The 22,811-nt window shown below is 47.3% G+C and overlaps 1 protein-coding gene across 2 annotated transcripts; it reads right to left on the bottom strand.

The window, feature by feature from the left end:
- Nucleotides 1-2,952: 2,952 nt before the first annotated feature.
- Nucleotides 2,953-22,806, bottom strand: TMEM70 (transmembrane protein 70). Of its 2 annotated transcripts, none has more exons than XM_042844910.2 (3): nucleotides 22,667-22,806; nucleotides 12,407-12,518; nucleotides 2,953-3,609 (listed from the first exon to the last, which is right to left on the bottom strand). In XM_042844910.2, exons 1-3 carry the CDS (start codon nucleotides 22,748-22,750, stop codon nucleotides 3,164-3,166), a joined length of 642 nt encoding a protein of 213 aa, XP_042700844.1. In that variant the 5' UTR covers nucleotides 22,751-22,806; the 3' UTR covers nucleotides 2,953-3,163. The 2 variants fall into 2 exon arrangements, with proteins under 2 accessions (XP_042700844.1, XP_005306838.2); XM_005306781.3 differs by lacking the exon at nucleotides 22,667-22,806 and adding an exon at nucleotides 13,515-13,833.
- Between the last annotated feature and the right edge of the window lie 5 nt (nucleotides 22,807-22,811).

The following is a 22,811-nucleotide window of genomic DNA, read 5'->3' as shown; positions in this document are numbered from 1 at the left end:
AGCGCCTGGAACTAGGAGCTCCTTTGTAAGACCAAGCAAATGCAAGAGCGTATAGATTTCTTTTAGTTATGTATAAAATTCTATTTCACTCAACACTAACACTTGAAACAGTGGATTTCAGAGCAATTATTATACGTTTCAGGTGGTCTAAATCATTTGTCTTTGGTCTCATCTTTTTCACCATCATTTACGGATGCACTGCCTCTTGCATTTTACTGCTTACCTGAAGTGTCTCTTCACTGAGAGTTGGAACAGGTTTTTAAGATGTATAACCATTCTGAAACAAGAAAGTTTCCACAAAACCCTTCTAGAGCTTGGTTTGCTTTTAAATGATTCAACAAATGTGTCCAGAGTTAGATCAATACATAGAATAAAAGTATATAAAATATAGATACTTTGTCTCTCTTTAGTGAGACATTAAAATAAGAAAGACTGCACTCAAAAAGCCTTTTTGACAAATTGGAACTTAGGAGAAACCTAAAAAGAAAAAATATCTTAATTATTTTTTCTTCATAAAGGTAACTTATTTAGTATGTTAGCACCAAGAGATTCCCCTTATACAGGGGTTCTCAAACTTCATTGCACCATAACCCCCTTCTGACAACAAAAATTACTTCACGACCCCAGGAGAGGGGACTGAAGCCTTAGTCTGCCCAAGCCCCACTGCCCCGGGGGAGGGGGGGACAAAGCCCGAGCCCCACTACTCTGGGCACAGGGGCCAAATCCGAAAGCTCAAAGGTTTCAGCCTCAGGCAGGGGGCCTGCAACCTGAGCCCTGCAGCCCAGGGCTGAAGCCCTCGGGCTTTGGCTTCAGCCCTGGGCAGTGGGGCTCAGGCTTCAGCCCCTGGCCCCAGTAAATCTAAGCCAGCCCAGGTGACGCAATTCAAAGCGGGTCCCGACCCACAGTTTGAGAACCGCTGCCCTAATATAAAGTGTATTGCTGGTATAAAAGGATTCATCTGAATTTCTTTTACATTATTTGTCAATTCAATCGATTTTTTAAACCTCAAAGTATTTTAAGCCTTTCATTACATCTTAATTTTTTAGGTGGAATTGAATATTTATCCACCAACAAAAACCAGCTTACATCTCCAAACCTTCCTTTTTTCTAAAAAAGAAACACTGAAATCCAATTTCTGTAGAGTAAAACTGATCTAAGCAATCCATTTTGACAGAGAGATTCAGAGGCCTAACCCGCTTCGTAATCATTCCAAAGAAAATAGGGTCCAAAAGACCATGGAGTACTCCACAGGAGATTTCTTTTGCTTCAGAGCTTTCATTAGCATGGAATGGGACCGCATTTAACTACGTTCTGTTGTCAAATATACATGCTGCATTATCTCAGTGGACCAGATTCTCTGGTGGGAGGGATAGTTCAGTGGTTTGAGCATTGGCCTGCTAAACCCAGGGTTGTGAGTTCAATCCTTGAGGGGGGCCACTTAGGGAACTGGGGTAAAAATCTGTCTGGGGATTGGTCCTGCTTTGAGCAGGGGGTTGGACTAGATGACCCCCTGAGGTCCCTTCCAACCCTGATATTCTATGATTCTGCTGAGCTGTTTTTAATTGAGCACAGCAGAGGGGCTATTCAGGCATTGCTATGGGCTCAGTTTCTCCACATCAGCCTTATTACAGGTTAGAGTAACTTGGGAGTTGCTCCAGCTAACTTGCACAATCTCCAAGGGACCATCCAGCAGCTAGGGACAGCCAGAGTGCGTTGTGCTCCAGATACTCCTTCTATTCCTTCCAGAGAGGGCAGCATGGAAGGAGCTGTAGTCCCAGAAACAGTAGCTATCTGCTTCCTGGGGACTCCTTCATGCTGGGAATATTTCAACCTGGGGACTTATGGACAGTCTTTACTCCATTTATACCATGGGTAGGCAAACTTTTTTGGCCCAAGGGCCACATCTGGGTATGGAAATTGTATGGCAGGCCATGAATGCTCACAAAATTGGGGTGCAGGAGGGGGTGAGGGCTCTGGCTGGGGATATGGGCTTTGGGGTGGGGTCAGAAATGAGTTCAGGGTATGAGAGGGGCCTCCGGGCTGGGTCAGTGGGTTGGGGGTGGTGAGGGCTCTGGCTGGAGGTGCGGGCTGGAGATGAGGGGCTTGGGGTGCAGGAGGGTGCTCTAGGCTGGATCGAGGGGTTCGGCGTGTGGGAGCAGGCTCCGGGATGGGGATTGGGGCACTGGGGGGTATGGAGCTCTGGCTGGGGGTGCAGGCTCTGGGGATGAGAGGTTTGGGGTGCAGAAGGGTGCTCCATGCTGGGATCAAGGGGTTCAGATGGCAGGAGGGAGATCAAAGCTGGGGCAGGGGGCTGGGGCACAGGAGGAGCTCACGTGTACAGGCTCCGGTCGGCACTTACCTCAAGTAGCTCCCGGAAGCAGTGGCATGTCCCCCCTCTGGGTCCTACGTGGAGGCACGGCCTGGCAGTTCTGTGTGCTGCCCCGTCCGCAGGCGCCACCCTGCAGCTCCCATTGGCTGCAGTTCCTGACCACTGGGAGCTGCGGGGGTGGCACTTGAGGCAGGGGCAGCGCACGGAGCCCCCTGGCTGCCCCTACGCATAGGAGCGAGAGGGGGGACATGCCGCTGCTTCTGGGAGCTGTGCAGAGCCGCAGCACGTGCAGCGGCCCCCGACCCTGCTCCCCAGTGGGAGCTTGAGGGACAGATTAAATCAGCTGGCGGTCTGGATGTGGCCCGCGGGCCATAGTTTGCCCACCCCTGCTTTATACCATCTGAACAAGACAAGCCAAAAAATCTGGCCCTTTCACTTTTTAGACACAGACCCTTTTTGGGGCTTCAAAATTCTTATTCGTGTACTTGATTAGTCAATGTTGCTTTTTTTAAGGAATGGTTCCTTTATAATACTATATCGGGGATCTTGCAGCATAAAACTAAGATCAAATCCATATTCCTTCTCTTCATGACTGTAACAACAGAAATCAAACTGAGACCAAATAAGCATCTATTTTAATTTTAATTCTGAGAAGACACTTCAGATTGTTTGAAATTAAAAAAGCTTCAAGTTTCTATACATTCTGAAATATGATAAAGAAACTCTAAATTATCTGACACTTACAAATGTGTTATAGAATTGTGTGTGGTTTTAGAAATGATACACTGGACAAATACAAAAAAAAGACAGTCACCTTCACGTTATCGTCTAATTCTATTTGTTTTCACTGGATTCTTTTTGTTCCTCCAAGTCAAAATAAAAAGGTTTGTCATAGCCCATGAGATGGTTATAGTCCTGTGGATATGTGAAAAGCATTGGATTAACAAGCATTGATTTAGTTTTGGCATAAAATGTTGTAAACATCTTGCTGATATCTGGAACCTTGACATCCCTCTGATGGAACACAGTTCTTTTTTCTGCCAAAATAGCATTATATGTAATAGCCGTGTATGTGTCCGTCTCAGCATTATGATACAGTCGAACCACATAGCCCTTTGTAAGCAGATGCAGGGTAACTGGTGTTATAAATGTAAAGAATCCTACAATGCCGTAAAAGGCAGTTTGTAAAAACACACTTTCAACTCCAATGCCATTTTTGAAGATGTAGGGCATCATGCAAAAGCTAAACATGCTCGTAGAGTAAGAGAAAAACTTCACACCTGTATAAGAGATGAAAATCATAGGTTAATGTTTATGATCAAAGTTATCCCTATAGTCATTTATACACACTGTTCTTATATACCCACTGCTTTACTTTAATTGATAAATTCAATGATGATCCAGTTAATCCTCTCTTATCGTGGAACTTCTGAAGTCATCATGTGGAAATTAAAGCCCTCAGCCCTTCTCCTTCTCTATGGTTAATAAACTAAAAGGTAGGTCTTATGAAACACCTTTAATATTCTAGGTTTCAGAGTAGCAGCAGTGTTAGTCTGTATCCGCAAAAAGAACAGGAGTACTTGTGGCACCTTAGAGATTAACAAATTTATTATAGATTCATAGATTCTAGGACTGGAAGGGACCTCGAGAGGTCATCGAGTCCAGTCCCGTGCCCTCATGGCAGGACCAAATACTGTCTAGACCATCCCTGATAGACATTTATCTAACCTACTCTTAAATATCTCCAAAGATGGAGATGCCACAACCTCCCTAGGCAATTTATTCCAGTGTTAAACCACCCTGACAGTTAGGAACTTTTTCCTAATGTCCAACCTAGACCTCCCTTGCTGCAGTTTAAACCCATTGCTTCTTGTTCTATCCTTAGAGGCTAAGGTGAACAAGTTTTCTCCCTCCTCCTTATGACATCCTTTTAGATACCTGAAAACTGCTATCATGTCCCCTCTCAGTCTTCTCTTTTCCAAACTAAACAAACCCAATTCTTTCAGCCTTCCTTCATAGGTCATGTTCTCAAGACCTTTAATCATTCTTGTTGCTCTTCTCTGGACCCTTTCCAATTTCTCCACATCTTTTTTGAAATGCGGTGCCCAGAACTGGACACAATACTCCAGCTGAGGCCTAACCAGAGCAGAGTAGAGTGGAAGAATGACTTCTCGTGTCTTGCTCACAACACACCTGTTAATACATCCCAGAATCATGTTTGCTTTTTTTGCAACAGCACCACACTGTTGACTCATATTTAGCTTGTGGTCCACTATAACCCCTAGATCTCTTTCTGCTGTACTTCTTCCTAGACAGTCTCTTTCCATTCTGTATGTGTGAAACTGATTTTTTCTTCCTAAGTGGAGCACTTTGCATTTGTCTTTGTTAAACTTCATCCTGTTTACCTCAGACCATTTCTCCAATTTGTCCAGATCATTTTGAATTATGACCCTGTCCTCCAAAGCAGTTGCAATCCCTCCCAGTTTGGTGTCATCCGCAAACTTAATAAGCGTACTTTCTATGCCAATATCTAAGTCGTTGATGAAGATATTGAACAGAGCCGGTCCCAAAACAGACCCCTGCAGTACCCCACTCGTTACACCTTTCCAGCAGGATTGGGAACCATTAATAACAACTCTCTGAGTATGGTTATCCAGCCAGTTATGCACCCACCTTATAGTAGCCCCATCTAAATTGTATTTGCCTAGTTTATCGATAAGAATATCATGCGAGACAGTATCAAATGCCTTACTAAAGTCCAGGTATACCACATCCACAGCTTCACCCTTATCCACAAGGCTTGTTATCCTATCAAAGAAAGCTATCAGATTGGTTTGACATGATTTGTTCTTCACAAATCCATGCTGGCTGTTCCCTATCACCTTACCACCTTCCAAGTGTTTGCAGATGATTTCCTTAATTACTTGTCCATTATCTTCCCTGGCACAGAAGTTAAACTAACTGGTCTGTAGTTTCCTGGGTTGTTTTTATTTCCCTTTTTATAGATGGGCACTATATTTGCCCTTTTCCAGTCTTCTGGAATCTCTCCCGTCTCCCATGATTTTCCAAAGATAATAGCTAGAGGCTCAGATACCTCCTCTATTAGCTCCTTGAGTATTCTAGGATGCATTTCATCAGGCCCTGGTGACTTGCAGGCATCTAACTTTTCTAAGTGATTTTTAACTTGTTCTTTTTTTATTTTATCTGCTAAACCTACCCCCTTCCCATTAGCATTCACTATATTAGGCATTCCTTCAGACTTCTCAGTGAAGACCAAAACAAAGAAGTCATTAAGCATCTCTGCCATTTCCAAGTTTCCTGTTACTGTTTCTCCCTCTTCACTAAGCAGTGGGCCTACCCTGTCTTTTGGTCTTCCTCTTGCTTCTAATATATTGATAAAAAGTCTTCTTGTTTCCCTTTATTCCCGTAGCTAGTTTGAGCTCATTTTGTGCCTTTGCCTTTCTAATCTTGCCCCTGCATTCCTGTGTTGTTTGCCTATATTCATCCTTTGTAATCTGTCCTAGTTTCCATTTTTTATGACTCCTTTTTATTTTTTAGATCATGCAAGATGTTGTGGTTAAGCCAAGGTGGTCTTTTGCCACATTTTCTATCTTTCCTAACCAGTGGAATAGCTTGCTTTTGGGCCCTTAATAGTGTCCCTTTGAAAAACTGCCAACTCTCCTCAGTTGTTTTTCCGCTCAGTCTTGATTCCCATGGGACCTTACCTATCAGCTCTCTGAGCTTACCAAAATCTGCCTTCCTGAAATCCATTGTCTCTATTTTGCTGTTCTCCCTTCTACCCTTCCTTAGAATTGCAAACTCTATGATTTCATGATCACTTTCACCCAGGCTGCCTTCTACTTTCAAATTCTCAACGAGTTCCTCCCTATTTGTTAAAATCAAGTCTAGAACAGCTTCCCCCCAGTAGCTTTTTCAACCTTCTGAAATAAAAAGTTGTCTGCAATGCAGTCCAGGAATTTGTTGGATAGTCTGTGCCCTGCTGTGTTATTTTCCCAACATATATCCGGATAGTTGAAGTCCCCCATCACCACCAAATCTTGGGCTTTGGATGATTTTGTTAGTTGCTTAAAAAAAGCCTCATCCACCTCTTCCACCTGGTTAGGTGGCCTGTAGTAGACGCCTAGCATGACATCTCCCTTGTTTTTTACCCCTTTTAGCCTAACCCAGAGACTCTCAACACTTCCGTCTCCTATGTCCATCTCCACCTCAGTCCAAGTGTGTACATTTTTAATATATAAGGCAACACCTCCTCCCTTTTTCCCCTGTCTATCCTTCCTGAGCAAGCTGTACCCATCCACACCAACATTCCAATCATGTGTATTATCCCACCAAGTTTCAATGATGCCAACAATGTCATAGTTGTATTTATTTATTAGCACTTCCAGTTCTTCCTGCTTATTACCCATACTTCTCGCATTTGTATATAGGCATCTAAGATACTGGTTTGATCTTTCCTCCCAGTTTTGTCCTGACCCTCCTTTCTCTCTGCCAATATAGCCCACACTCCCTCTCATTTCCGACCCATCTCCCAGGTCTCCATGTTCCCCACTTACCTGTGGGCTTTGCTCACCTGTCCCCGTCGAACCTAGTTTAAAGCCCTCCTCACTAGGTTAGCCAGTCTGTATCCAAATAGGGTCTTTCCCCTCCTCGAAAGGTGAACGCCATCTCTGCCTAGCAGTCCTTCCTCGAATAGCATTCCATGGTCTAGGAAGCCAAAGCCCTCCTGGCGACACCAGGCATTCACCTCCATGATGCATATCTACAGCCCACTTCTTCGGATGCAGAGCCCTCACCCCCTCCTGCACCCGAAGAAGTGGGCTGTAGCCCACGAAAGCTTATGCTCTAATAAATTTGTTAGTCTCTAAGGTGCAACAAGTACTCCTGTTCTTTTTAATATTCTAGTTATCAAGTGTTTCACAAAGTAAGAAGTTAAATCCCGATACTGTAGTGACTGCTTATGCAAAAGTATAGCTATTATGAACTCAGCTATAACTATCAAATATTGTATATTGCTAGAGAAGAGTAATAGTTCCATTAAGTTTAGCTGGGAGGGAATAAATGTACTTTGTTCACAGGGGACTGAACTTAGGGCTTGTCTTCACTACTGTGCTACATAGGGTTGCCAACTTCCTACTTGCACAAAACCGAACATCCTTGCCACCCTTCTGTCCCACCCCTTCTCCGAGGCCCCACCCCCGCTCACTCCACACACACCCCCTCTGGTCGCTTGTTCTCCCCACCCTCACTCACTCGCTCATTTTCACCGGGCTGGCTCAGAGGGCTGGGGTGTGGGAGGGGATGAGGGCTCTGGGGTGGGGCCAGGGATGAGGGGTTTGGAGTGCAGGAGGGGGCTCCGAGCTGGGGAGGTGGAGCCGAGGGGTTTGGAGTATGGAAAGGGGCTCCAGGCTAAGGCAGGGGATTGGGGTGTGGGAGGAGGTATGGGCTCTGGGATGGGGGTGTGGGTTCCGGGGTGGGGCCAGAAATTATAGGTTCAGGGTGCAAGAGGGGGCTCCGGGCTGGGGGCTCTGATGAGGGATTTGCGGTGCAGGAGAGGGCTCCAGGATGAGGGGTTCGGAGTACGGGAGGGGGCTCTGGGCTGAGGTAGAGGGTTAGGGTACGGGGCAGGGGTGAGGGCTCTGGCTGGGGATGCAGACTCTGGGGTGAGGCTGTGGAGGAGGGGTTTCGGGTGCAGGAGGGTGCTCCGGACTGGACTGAGGAGTTCAGAGGGTGGTAAGGGGATCAGGGTTGGGGTGCGGGGGGGAGGACTCAGGGGTGCAGGCTCCAGGTGGCGCTTACCTCAAGCAGCTCTCGGAAGCATCAGCATTTCCCCACTCTGGCTCCTATGCAAAGGTGCAGCCAGGCAGCTCTGTGTGCTGCCCCGTCTGCAGGCGCCGCCTCCCACCGCCAGCTCCAATTGGCAAATGTTCCCGGCCAATGGGAGCTGCGGGGGCAGCACTTGGGGCGGGGGCAGCAGGTGGAACCCCCTGGCTGCCCCTACGTGTAGGAACTGGAGGGGGGACATGCTGGCTGCTTCCCAGGAGCCGTGTTGTGTGGAGGCTAGCAGGGAACCTGCCAGCCCCGTGGCGCAGAACCGCCAACCAGACAGTCAACAGCCCAGTCAGTGGTGCTGACCCGAGTCACCAGGATCCCTTTTTGACCAGGTGTTCCGGTCAAAAACTGGACACCCGGGCACCATCAGTGCGACATCGGTACAGCTGTGCTGATGTACTGCATCTGGTGAAGATGCGCTATGTTGACAGGGGAGCGCCTCCTGCCAAAATAAAGTGGTGTGTACACCGTGCTAAGTTGATGTAACTTACATCACTCACGGGGATGGCTTTTTTATACCCCTGAGCAACGTAAGTTACAGCGACTTAAGCGGTAGTGTAGACAAGCCCTTAGTTTTTATCCAAAATGAAATGCTTTAAAGTGCAGTTCTATTCTGAAAAGTAAAAACAGCACCTTCTCACCATTCTGTGTATATTTAGAATCATGTCTGCATATTTTAGTGATAAAATTGTACTACCTCCTACTCCTTTTAACCCTTCAAAGCCAACACAAATGAGAGAGGAAGATTCTCACCCACACTTCCTCAAAAGCACTCTTTACAAGTTCTAATCACTTACACCTGTTAAAACCTTGTGAATGCAAAGCAGTTGCACAAGCTAACTAAGGCAGCATCTGGGGCCTGGTCCAACTCCCATTCACTTCAAGGGGATTCTTTTAATGGGAGCTGATTCAGCCCATGGTCTGCAGAATCTTTATTACTGGTAAGGACATATGAGTAGAAAAGGAGCATTTTCAGATTAAAACTCTGCAGGGCTGACAATTAAAAAAAATGCAAACTGATCACATTTGTTATTGAAATCATCATCAAGACAATCATTATCCCACCACCTCCCAATCTTTGGGACGCATGTCAAGGCCATCTGGTAGTTTCCCCTTGCATGAAGTCTTAAAATAAGCCCTAGGGAAGGTGACTAGCCAAAGAGCTGTCAACAGCAGGAGTTTCATTACTGATATTATATTTCATTATCTTATCTTCTAAGCTTCTCCCCAGACTTTTGCGAGTGGGCACAGTAGCTGCTTCATGTTCATGATGGACATCCCACTCTACTCACATATGCAGCATGTACCAAGCTAGTGATGTCAGCACCAACAGTCAGAGATGGAATGGAGACTCTATCTCACGAGTAAAGGTAAATCAGCCTTTGTACAGTTACCCATATGGTGTTAGAGGCATATATGGAAGGCTGCAGATACATGTGGGCTCTGCAATTTTCTGAGATTTTCTGACTGTTCTCATTTCATCCTTAAAAGTAACAATACAGTAATAGCACAATAGACAAAAATATACTACAACTGACTTACCCATCCTGTGTTGCTTTATTGGCAGAGTCCCCATTCCAATGCAGATCTCTAATGGGACTTCAGCCACCAGCTCAGTGCATGCTTGTTTGGCTGCACAGTTGCTCATAACACAACTGAGAAGGTGATTTTAAAAATCACTGCATAGTATATCTAAAAATATTGCATTCAATTCACAGCACCAATATACCTGTAGTGAAAGCTAGTTAGCATAAGGGTTTGTGTTATCCAATTAATCCAGGGTCAAATCCTGTCCCTTGCCTTGCCCAGGTCCCAAAGAGTGGTAGAGCTCAAGTTGTGCTCTACAGAATAACTCCACACCCCTGGTGCTGTTGCAATGCTCTATAGCAGCATGCAGCAAATCTGGAGTGGATGGGTGGGTGTAGAGGAACATAGATGAAGTAGGACCTATTCCAGCCCATGGTGAACTTTGCTGTGCTTCAAGCAGTAGTTGATTAATGCTTGGGCCCACAGGGCCCAGGCCCAGCACTCCCAGCCAATTCGGGGGGCCCAGGAATGCTGGAACCCTGGATAGAAGGGGGGAGGGCTACTAGCACCAGAACTGTGGCCCTGCCCCTGCTCCGCCTCTTTCCCCCCAGAGCCCCGCCCCCTGGCCAGGCCGAAATCCAGAACCAGGTCAAGGTAAGAGCCACCCGGGGAGCCTGGGCTGCTACAGGGAGCCCCAGATCCTCCACCTACCCTGGGCGGGGCCCCGGAGTACCCGAGAGCAGCCCCCGGCCCATGTCCCTACTCCCTGGAGTGCGCTGCCAAGAGCAAGTGGAAGGTCCAGGGTTCCCCACAGCAGCCCAGGCTCCCTGGGCAGCTCTTAGAGAACTCAGGGGGGGAAGGAGGAGCACAGGCCAGGGCCCCATGGTGAGGGGGGGGGCTAAGGCCCACTGGGAAGAGGCTGGTGCCCCTAGCAGACGCTGCACTTATCAGCTGCCCTGCCACAAAGCCCAGCCCCTGCTGCCGCCATTCTGAATCTACAGAGGTGATGCGTGGGGCATGAGGGGATCACATGCCCCCCTGGATTTTTCAGGACACCTCTGGCAGGGATGCCTAGCAGCGAGGAGGCAGCACTCCGCCTGGCAGTGGCGCTCTCCCTGGAAGAGGGAGGAAGCAGCAGAGTGCCTGGCTGCCAGCTGAGCTCCTCCCCCACCACATGGGGCTGCTTTGCTTTCCCTGCTGCTGGAGTACCAGTGCTGCTGCCTGCTTTTCAGACCATCCACCAAGGTGAGCCAGCCACAATGCTGCTTCTTGCCTGAGCTGCACGGACACACTGAGAGTGCTGCTGCCATGGGGAACGCTGCCTCCTCACTGCTGGGCATCTGTGCCAAAGGGGTCCTGGGAAATGGGGGTGCACATGACCCCCAGAACCTTTCATTTGTGCCCCACCCCACTAGCCAGAGCTATGTGTCGCTTGACTATGCCCATGTTAAAAACCAGGTGGGCATGGACTCCCCAGTTCTTGTGCCCCAGGCCCCCAGGGTGTGGGGGGCTCAAATATTCTTTGTGCCCAGGACCCCAATAAATCTTAAACCACCTCTGGCTCCAAGTCAAAAATCCTGATTAAATGACAGTGTCAGTGTTGCCAAATCTCAAGATTTCTTCACAAGTCACAGGGGTTTTGCCGGGGCTAGATCTAGCCTCACCATGATGTGAGAAGCTCCAGCCCTTCTGATTGGCTGCCTGCCTTCCCTACTTGCCCATCTCTTGGGAAAGAGCAGCCAATCAGGACTGCCACAAAAAGCAGACACAGTTCTCACCTTTTCTCTCAGGAGCTGACACTATTCTCATAGGATGGGACAGGGAACCAGAAAGAGCACAATAGCTCAGGGCAGCCCTGCTCCCTCCTCCCCTGCTGTGAAAAATGAGTCTGTCTGCTCTCTGCTCCTGTTCCTCCCATCCTCTCCATCCCTGCAACACCAGCCTTGAGAAGGAGGATGAGGGACCCCACTGCAGCCCCACCCCCACTCCTGGAAGGGGGGAGTGAAGAACCCAAGGAGCTGCAGGAGAGCAGAGTTGAAGTAGGGGTGTATGCAGAACTGAGGTGGGTACTGGGAGAATTGATGGGAGAGCTGATGGATAGGAAGATGAGGGGTCAGAGCTCCTTCAGTGGAGGCAAAAAAAAAAAATCAATAAAGTCAATCTCAATAAATTTGGCAGCACTAACTGTCAAATACACACATTGGGGATGAGCAGGGGGGTTAGAAAATCTGAAGATATTGTGTCCATCTATAATCTTTTCTCAAAATATCTTGTGATTTTGGGGCCAATCTCATGGTTTTTTAGAGTATGGCTCATTTTTTAACATATCTTGTGATTTTTTAGAATCTGACTCATTTTATTTGAACCTTTGGGGTTGGTTATACGACTGTATAGGGGACCACAAGGTGGTCCTTAGTGCATATCTGAAGAAATCAGAGGGATCCATTCCCAACAGCATACTCAGGGCCGGCGCAATCTATTAGGCGACCTAGGCGGTCGCCTAGGGCGCTAACATTTGGGGGGCGGCGGTATTTCAGGGGCGAGACCTTCTGTCGCCTCTGTCGGGGGCGGCATTTCGGGGGCGGGACCTTCCGCTGAGTAGGGCGGCAAAAAAGCTGGCGGCACTCCTGAGCATACTATGTTATAAAGATATGTTTAAGTATAGATAAATCAAATCAAATTTCAATTCCAATCACATACCCAACACTGTCTTTGCCAGATTCCCAGTGTAAACTAGTCTTCCATCTTCTGGTTGTCCATGAAAGGAGGAGGTGCTGAAGCAGCGAACAGGTGCCACATGAGAAAATATGATCTACAGGATGAAAGCAGCACATGGAAAATAAAGCATTCGCATCGTCTACATACATTTCAGATTTCTTCTGACCTAGATGTTGAATTTATACCTAGGACAGAGACTAAAAATTGAATTATATTACAACTAAACTCAATAAGTAGTTTAACAGATATCAGTAAATTTAATTAATTTATAAATGTTAGGAAACAGAGGATTTAATGATTCAGGGTACTGGAAATGGGATATGCAGCCATAAAACCCTTCAGCCCTAGACACTTCAGCCGTGCTCTGTATACAGGCAGAAGGCCACACATTCCAAGTTCATTGCAAGTCTCTGGCCACCTATCTCTCAATCCTCAGCATTGCCAGCTCTTCAAATGCTGTGAGAGTTGTGATAAAATTTCATGGTTTACTTGAATCCCCAGCTCCTAGAGTCCTGCCATTACACAAGAACCTCATCTTTCATTTAAAAGAAAATTTCTAGCCCTCGTGGTTGCAAAGAATGTGAACTCAGAAAAGTAAAAAAAAAAAAAAAAACAAAAAACACCCAGATTCAGTTTTTTTAAAAACTCGTTATTTTTAAGCTAATCTTGTATGATTTAGGGTAGGGCTGATTCCTGAGTTCCAAACACTTGAGGTTGGCTATACTGCGGTCTATCTACCTAGGCGCTTGTATTGGCAAGTACCTAGGTAGACAGACAGCAGCAACTGGACACACATTACCTTGGACACTTTTTCAATTCTCTACTCTGCCTCTTTAACGTTATCCACCAGCAAACACTTTGTTAAACGCACCATTAACAGTGAGGATTTAAAATGGATTCAAATTGGGGAGATTTTGCATTTATTTTTGCTGTTCAGGTACAGGGAAATTAGTCCAGTAAATTGGGGACGGGGATGACCCTGGGTCGGTCTCCTCAACCAAGACCCCTGCTTCTCTCTCTGCTATTTGAGCGGAGGTTTCCACCCCTGCCCGCAGCCCAGCTACAAGGAAAGCGTCCCACGCTCCTGCACCTGTTCTAGTCTCCCTTCAGCCCCGGGAAGGGCTCCAACTGATCCTGGACCTCGGGCCCGCGGCAGCGACGGAACCCCGCAACTAGACGCGCTCGGAGAGTCGTTCACAGCCGCCCATCTGGGGCTGCGCGCCGCTGGTGCGCGGATCCCCGGAGGACGAGGACGCGCGGCAGCTGCACACTGCCTAGCGCTCCGCAGCCAGAACGCCAGCGCCCGGTCGCCGCCCGCAGCCAGGAGCAGCATCGCTCACACCAGGTCCCGGCCTTGCTCAGCGGATCCCCCGCACCGCAGCAGGAAGGGGAGGAGCCAAGGCGCAGCTGCCTCCCTCGCTGCAGGGGATTGGGCCAGCTGCCTCTCCCCCTCCAATAGTAACTCTCCTCAGGAGCTGAGCGCTTTCAGGCTGAGAAACCCAGACCTCCTGCAGCCCTGTAGCTTTGGTTCCCCCTGTAATGAGGCAATGGCGCCTCCCAGACATCCTAATCCAGGGGTGGGCAAACTTTTTGGGCCGAAGGCCACATCTGGATGGGGAAATTGTATGCAGGGCAGGGGATTGGGGTGCAGGAGGGAGTGCGGCGTGTGGGAGGGGGTGCGGTGTGCAGGATCGGGCTTAGGGCAAGGGATTGGGGCAGAGGAAGGGTGTGGGCTGTTTGAGGGAGCTCAGGGAAGGGGGTTGGGGTGCAGGAGGGGTGCGGACTGTGACGGGGCTCAGGGCAGGGGGTTCATAGATTCTAGGACTGGAAGAGACCGCGAGAGGTCATTGAGTCCAGTCCCCTGCCCTCATGGCAAAACCAAATACTGTCTAGAGTCTAGATCATCCCTGATAGACATTTATCTAACCTACTCTTAAATATCTCCAGAGATGGAGATTCCACAACCTCCCTAGGCAATTTATTCCAGTGTTTAACCACCCTGACAGTTAGGAATTTTTTCCTAATGTCCAACCTAAACCTCCCTCGCTGCAGTTTAAGCCCATTGCTTCTTGTTCCAGCCTTGGAGGCTAAGATGAACAAGTTTTCTCCCTCCTCCTTATGACACCCTTTTAGATACCTGAAAACTGCTATCATGTCCCCTCTTAGTCTTCGCTTTTCCAAACTAAACAAACCCAATTCTTTCAGCCTTCCTTCATAGGTCATGTTCTCTAGACCTTTTATCATTCTTGTTGCTCTTCTCTGGACCCTCTCCACATCTTTCTTGAAATGTGGTGCCCAGAACTGGACACAATACTCCAGTTGAGGCCTAACCAGCGCAGAGTAGAGCGGAAGAATGACTTCTTGTGTCTTGCTCAGAACACACCTGTTAATGCATCCCAGAATCATGTTTGCTTTTTTTGCAACAGCATCACATTGATAACTCATATTTAGCTTGTGGTCCACTATAACCCCTAGATCCCTTTCTGCCATACTCGTTCCTAGACAGTCTCTTCCCATTCTATATGTGTGAAACTGATTGTTCCTTCCTAAGTGGAGCACTTTGCATTTGTCTTTATTAAACTTCATCCTGTTTACCTCAGACCATTTCTCCAATTTGTCCAGATCATTTTGAATTATGACCCCATCCTCCAAAGCAGTTGCAATCCCTCCCAGTTTGGTATCATCTGCAAACTTAATAAACGTACTTTCTATGCCAATATCTAAGTCGTTGATGAAGATATTGAACACAGCCGGTCCCAAAACAGACCCCTGCGGAACCCCACTTGTTATACCTTTCCAGCAGGATTGGGAACCATTAATAACTACTCTCTGAGTATGGTTATCCAGCCACAGGTTGGGGTGCAGGAAGGGTGCAGGGTGCGGTGGGGGCTCAGGGCAGGGTGTTGGGGTGCAGGAGAGGTGCGGGGTGCAGCAGGGGGCTCAGGGCAGGGGGTTGGGGTGCAGGAGGGATGCAAGGTGCAGGAAGGGGGCTTAGGAGAGGGAGTTGGGCTCCAGCCTTGCGCTGCTACCTAAAGCAGTTCCAGGGTGGCAGCGGCGCATACCAGGGCAGGGCAGGGCAGGCTCCCTGCATGCCTGCTCTGGCCCCACGCCACGCCGTTCCGGGAAGCAGCTGGAACCACATCCCTGCGCGGCCCCTGGGGGAGGAGAAGCACAGGGCTCTGCGTGCTGCCCTTGCCACACCTCCAGGTACCTCCCACGAAGCTCCCATTGGCCACAGTTCCCTGTTCCTGGCCAATGGGAGTTGCGAGGGGTGGTGCCTGGAGGCAATGGCAACGCACAGAGCCCTCTGCCGCCCGGGACGCAGGGACCTGGTGTCAGCTGCTTTTGAGAGCACCACGGGGGCAATCCTGCAGGCCGTAGTTTGCCCACCCCATTCTAATCCCATTCAAGCTAGTGGCAAACCGAGTCCCGTTGGCTTCTTCGCTCAATGGTACAGGCTCAGCCCCAGTGTCTGCAGGGTTATTTGGGAAGAACTTTGCTAAACCTACCAAGTGCTGTGTGACTTCAACTCCCACTAACTTCTGTGACGCGCAGGATCGGACTCATGGTTTTCATACTTGTATCAAACCAGTAACCTAGTGCATTTTTGCAACAACTGTTTGCCAACAGTCTGAAAGCCGAGTGCTATGAACATTAAGAGGAGAACTTTAATAATGTGCTAGCTACATTTCAATTACAGCCACCTTGGGGAGACCCATTACAACCAGGGGCGGATTAAGGTTATGAGGGGCCTAAGGCTAATGGGAGGGAAAGGCCTAAGTATGAATTACACATTGCAAAAAAAATTATGAAGTCATCAGACATTTCTCTACATACATATTTACATATTATTTATTTATGTAAAATTAACAAGTTTATTCTACTCTCACTACACTCAATTCTTCAAACAGATACTTCTGAGTAAGAGGTAGCAAGAGGGATGCTACACTGTCCTTCTCTTAGGCCTCCTTCCTCCTAAATAGTGGAGTGCTCATCTGTATGAGGATGAACACTGCAACATTCCCCATCCTGCTCACCTCTTCCAACCTTGTGCTTCTACCCTCATCTCTCCACAGGGCACAGTGCAAAGCCAAACCCTGCAGGTGTTTTCCCCAAGCTATGGATTCTACACCACATACCCTATCTCACTCTGACTGCAGTCTGGGAAGCAGCCAGCTTTTATTATGTAAAAGAAAACCACTCAGGTGTAAAATCCACTGGAGTAGAGGAAATAGTAGTGGGAAAATTACATTGGGCGGCACTGTATTTTAGGCTGTCTTGCTCTGAAAGCTGCCTCCCAGTGTTGCACTAGCTGAGGACAATAAATTACTGTTTTCACATTGAACCCAAATATTATTTGTGGGATGATACGCAGTTTGTGTAGTTAATCTCCAGTGATTCTGGAAGGGACCTCAAGAGATCATCTAGTCCGGTCCCGTGCACTCATGGCAGGACTAAGTATTCTAGAATGTGTGATCAGCAGCTCTGACATGAGGTTTTTTAAGCATGAGTTCTGTGTGCACCAGCCCCTATAGTTTGCATTTCTTTGTTTTAAGCTTTCTGTAAGAAAAAGGTAACAGCTAGAAGTGACACAGGTCTTTACATGGTTGCCCAGTCATAATATTTAGCACTTCTGTACTACTTTAGCTCTTCAAAATCACTGTACAAACATTAAACAAACTTAACTTAGGGAGCATTGTGTAGGGAGCATTATATTCGTGTTCAAGAACTTGAGACCCTAGAACAGTGCTCACCAAACTTTTCACGGTCACGCCCCCACCCCTGCCCCTGTTTGCCCCCCTCCCCCCGGGAGTGGGCTGCAGCTCGGGGGCAGGGTATGGACAGAGGCAAGGGGGCCAAGGCTGGGGGCGCAGCAGGGGCCAGGAATGGAGCTGCGGCCCTGGGGTGGGGCCGGGAGTGGAAGAGAAAGACGCGGTCGGGGGCAGGGGCTGGGGGCAGGGCCAGAGAGGGGTTGGGTGGCACTCCCTCCCCACCCCCCGTGGGGGCTGGGCCGGGCCCCACCGCACCCCCCCAAACATTATCCATGCCTCCCCTAGTGGGGTGTGCCCCACAGTTTGTGGACCTCTGCTGAAGAAACTAAGCCAAAGGGTTCCACTCTGGATCCTTCAGCCTGGTTCCATTTGGGCATATATAAACTATATCTACACCAGAGCTAGAAGTATGAAGGGAGTACCTCCAGGAAAACCAAACTAAAGGTTTTATCGGCTCCTCCACTTCCCATGCAGGCATCCTGATACATTTTGTGAAGAAGAAAGATGGCTCTCTAAGGCTCTATGTAGATTGCAGGGCACTTAACCAAATAACTATATGCAGTATCCCTTACCATTAATTCCCAATCTCCTGGACTGAGTACAGTCAGTAAGGATGTTTACTAAACTGGACCTTAAAGGAGCGTATTATCTAGTTTGAATCAGGGCCAGGCACAAGTGGAAGACAGCCTTTAGAACAAAAATGGCCACTTTCAGTATTTGGTAATGCCCTTTGGACTCATTAATGCTCCTGCAACTTTCAAGCATCTGATCAATGACATATTTTGAGATATCCTATACCAGTACATGGGGGCATATCTAGATCATATCTTAATCTATTCCAATAGTCAAGCAAAGCATGGCCACCATGTCCGTGAAGTTCTCACATCATTGCACCAGCACAGGGTGTATGCAAAACTGGAAAAGTGTGTGTTTGACCAATCATCTGTCGAATTTTAGGATTCATTCTGTCAAAAGATGGACTATGGATAGACTCTCAGAAGGCATCTGCAATGCAGGTTTCAGCTGAACACCAGAGCATCCAAGACATCCAGAGGTTTATGGAGTTTGCCAACTTTTACAAATTATTCCAAACTTCTCAAAGGTAACACTGACATCCTCTGCAAACCTGCAAGGTTTTACTGGCCCCTAAAGGACCACCAGACCTTCAAAGACCTGAAAATAGCTTTCACACCTGCCCCAGTGCTGGTCCACCTTATTCCTGACCAACCCTTTATCCTTGAGGCTGATGCCTCTGAGGTAGCCATCAGAGTGGTACTATCCCAAGAAATGGGGCCCCAGCATGAGATGCAACCAAGTGCATATTTTTCACAAAAACTCACCCTGAGCAAACACAATTATGAAACAGCAGACAAGGAGTTACTCACCAGCAAGCCTGGATTGGAGACTTGGCAACACTACCATCAGTGGGTCAAACAACCCATCCTAGTCTTAACCAACCATAAGAATCAAGAATACCTGAGATCTGCTAAGGCGATGAATCAGCAGCAGTTACACTGGGTCCTACTCTTCCTAAGATTCAATTTCACAATCACATATAATCCAGGCGACAAGAATGGCAAAGCTGATGCCCTTTCATGAAAAGAGGAATACTATACAGAACCTTCTAATGCCAAAGAACCTGGCATATTAAATCCATGCCATTTCATTTGTGGATCTGTATCCTCAGACTTTCTTACCATGTTTTGAGAAGCCCTCCCTAATGATCCTTTTGCTAAATTCATAACCTCTTCCACTGAGGGTCTCTCCAGTATCACCTTATGCCACTATTCCTGGGTCAACAACCTCATCTATGTCAATGGCCACCTATATGTCCTCAGCTGTTCCCCAAGACTAGAAGTGCTGCGCATATATCATGATACCCCCAGGCAGGTCACTTTGTCAATCCAAGACTTTGCACATTGTAGCCCGCTCATTCTGGGGGCCACAAACGCAGGATGACATTTGGTCCTACATCAGGTCCTGCAACACGTGTGCTTGAACAACTCCCCCCTCCGAGCAGGCCTTTTAGCCTCCTGATGCCATTTGTGTCCTTTTCCTGGTCCTGATCACACATAACCCTTGATTTTTATAGTGGAATTGCCTATATCTAAGGCCACAACACCATACTGACTCTTGTCAACTAACTCACCAAAACGGCCCATTTTGTATCATTCACACATCTCACAACTATGGAAACCACTGTTTCCACTGAAACTATTGTTTCTAGTTACACATATCTTCTACTACTATGGCCTCTGCGCCCATCTTACCACAGACTCTGGCTCCCAGTTCATATCCAGGTTCTGGAAGGAGGTGTTTAACCTCCTAGATGTCCAGCCCCAGGCATTTACCACATACGGATGGGCAATCGGAAGGGATCAATCAGATAATACCTGCACTGCTTCCTGAATCACTGTCAAAACAACTGAGGGTTGCATTACTCCTGCTTTCTGAATTCACATATAACAACACAGAACATCCTCTACCTCAGCAGTTCTCAACCAGGGATCCGAGGCCCCTGGGGGGCCATGAGCAGGTTTTAGGGGGTCCACCAAGCAGGGCTGGCATTAGACTCACTGGGGCCCAGGACAGAAAGCGAAGCCCCGGGCTGAAGCCAAAGCCTGAGCAATTTAGCTTTGCGGGATCCCCTGTGGCATGTGGCATGTGGCAGTTGCCCGGCTTGCTACACTGTAATGCCAGACCTGGTTTTTATATTCAGAAAACAGTTTTTGTGGCACAGGTGGGATCTGGAGTTTTTATAACATGTTGGGGGGGGGGCTTTGAAAGAAAAGGTTGAGAACCCCTGCTCTACCTGATCCAGCTACTTCTACTCCAACTATGGCTTTCATCCTTGTTTCCACCTTTCCATTCCGTTGTCAACAATGGTTCCCATTGCCTTCGATCTAGTACAGATTATATATGAAATGTAAGCCAACCTAACGGAGCACCGGGAAATGGTCAAGACTGCCTACAAACCCAATGCTGACAAACACCACCAAGAAGCCTGCCTTTAAAGGTAGGCCAGAAAGTGTGACTGTTCACAAAACACCTACAGAGAGTAGAACTACACATAAATTAGATCATCAATTTGCAGGCCCTTTCACTATTACTTGGCAGATCAATCCAGTGGTATTTGAATTACAACTCCCTCGATCTTGCAAGATCCATCCAGTCTTCCATGTCTCCCTGCTGATGCCTTTCCTTGGCAATCTATTCCCCGAGTGGCATACGCCACCTCTACCCCCAGTTCAACTTCAAGACCATGAGGGGTATCTCGTTCATGATATCCTGGACTCTCAAATGTGCAAAGGGACTCTGTACTATCTGATCAATTGGCGGGTTATGGGCCCAAATAAAGTTCTTGGGAGCTGGCTCATCATATGCATGTCCCTGCAAAATATAGGCCTTCCACAGGAATCATCCTGGGTAGCTTGTCCCTGTGGCATCTGGGGATTGCCTGGGGCAGTCAGGTGCCACAGACCTCAAGCTCAGGCCTATAAGGCTGCTAAGTAGGAGCCTTATCCTCCTCACCACCAAGCTGCAAAGGGAACTGCTGCTGATACCCCACCACCAGAAACTACACCTACTGATTCAGGAGACTCAAATGATTAACAGAAAACTGCTAATTGGACACCATCCCCTATAAAGCTTCCTGTTTCTTTCCTATCCCTGGACTGAGCAACTAGTTGCTAGATCTGTTGCTGCTCAGACCTCTGAGACCAAGTCCCTACTTCCTTGACTGGTTCCTGCTATTATGCTTTGTTCCCATTCCTTATCCTCACTCTATTCGTGGTTCCAACCACAAGGTCATACAGCCTACATTATGGGCTCTGACACTTATCTAATTCTATTTTGAACCCAGTTATACTTTTGGCCTTCATATCATCTCCTGGCAATGAGTTCTATGTGCGGTGTGAAGAAGTACTTTCTTATGTTTGTTTTAAACCTGCTGCCTATTGATGTCATTAGGTGACCCCTGGTTCTTATGTTATATGAAGCGGTAAATAACACTTCCTGATTCACTTTCTCCACACCATTCATGATTTTATAGATCTCTATCATATCCCACCGTAGTCATCTCTTTTCTAAACTGAACAATCCCTGGTTTCAGAGTAGCAGCCGTGTTAGTCTGTATCTGCAAAAAGAACAGGAGTACTTGTGGCACCGTAGAGACTAACACATTTATTTGAGCATAAGCTTTCGTGGGCTACAGCCCACTTCATCGGATGCACAGAATGGAACATATAGTGAGGAGATATATGTGCACACAGGGACCATGAAAAGGTGGGAGTTATCCTACCAACTCTAAGAAGCTAGCTTAGCTTTCATGGTCCCTGTGTGCACATATATCTCCTCACTATATGTTCCATTCTATGCATCCAATGAAGTGGGCTGTAGCCCACGAAAGCTTATGCTCAAATAAACGTGTTAGTCTCTAAGGTGCCACAAGTACTCCTGTTCTTTTTGAACAATCCCTGTCTTTTTTATCTCTCCTCATAGGAAAACTGTTCCATACCCCTAATTGTTTTTGTTGCCATTCTCTGCACCTTTTCCAAGTTGACTATATCTTTTTTAAAATGGGAAGACCAGAACTGCACACATTAATGAAGGTGTGGGCATACCATGGATTTATACGGTAGCATTACGATTTTTTCTGTGTTATTAGTTATCCCTTTCCTAATGGTTCCTTACATTCTGTTAGGTTTTTTTACTGCTGCTACACATTGAGCAGATGTTTACAGACAACTATTCACAATGACTCCAAGATCTCTTTCTTGAGTGGTAACAGCTAATTTTAGATCCCATCGTTTTGTATGTGTGGCAGGATTATTTTTTCCAATGTGCTTTACTTTGCATTTGTCAACACTGATTTTAATCTGCCATTTTAGCAACCAGTCTCCCAGTTTAATGTGATCCCTTTGTAACTCTTCATAGTCATCCTTGTACTTAACTATCTTGAATAATTTTGTATCTTCTGCAAATTTTGCCACCTCATTGTTTGCCCCCCTTTTCCAGATCAATTATAAATATGGCAAACAATACAGGTCCCAGTCCAGATCCTTGGGAGACTCCGTTATTTATCTCTTGCCATTGCGAAAACTGACCATTTATTCCAACTTTTTGTTTCCTATCTTAAGAGGACCTTGCCTCCTGTCCCAAGACAGCTTAATTTACTTACAAGTCTTTGATCTGTTGAGATTGATCTGAATCTCAGCTATTATTTTTTTTAAAGTAACTTTCTAGCCCTGTATCATTGCAGCAAAAAACCTGAAAATGCGAGCTCTAAAGGTTGATAAACCAGATGGCAAATAAAAAGAACCCAAATGTATTATTCTTAAAATCCTTGAGAATTTTTTTAAGCCAGTGATTATTTTTTGGGCTGAATGCTGGACTCATGAGCTTTGGCTAGTTGGGGCTGGCAATACAGCCATCCACCAACGGGAACACAACACTGCCCTCCATTACCTACCCTTATTTCCACAGTGGTGGAGCAGTCCTTTCTAGCTGTCTCCAGGCCCGTAGTGTGCCTAGTGCGAACTACATCTCCCAGCATGCACTACTTCCTGCTGACACGGGCTGCCGTGGCCCATTGCATGTTGGGACTTGGGCTTGGT

This window comes from Chrysemys picta, chromosome 2 (assembly GCF_011386835.1).
Source record: "Chrysemys picta bellii isolate R12L10 chromosome 2, ASM1138683v2, whole genome shotgun sequence".
In the NCBI taxonomy this organism is placed as follows: domain Eukaryota; kingdom Metazoa; phylum Chordata; order Testudines; family Emydidae; genus Chrysemys; species Chrysemys picta.
This window is presented reverse-complemented; position numbering and strand designations above follow the sequence as displayed.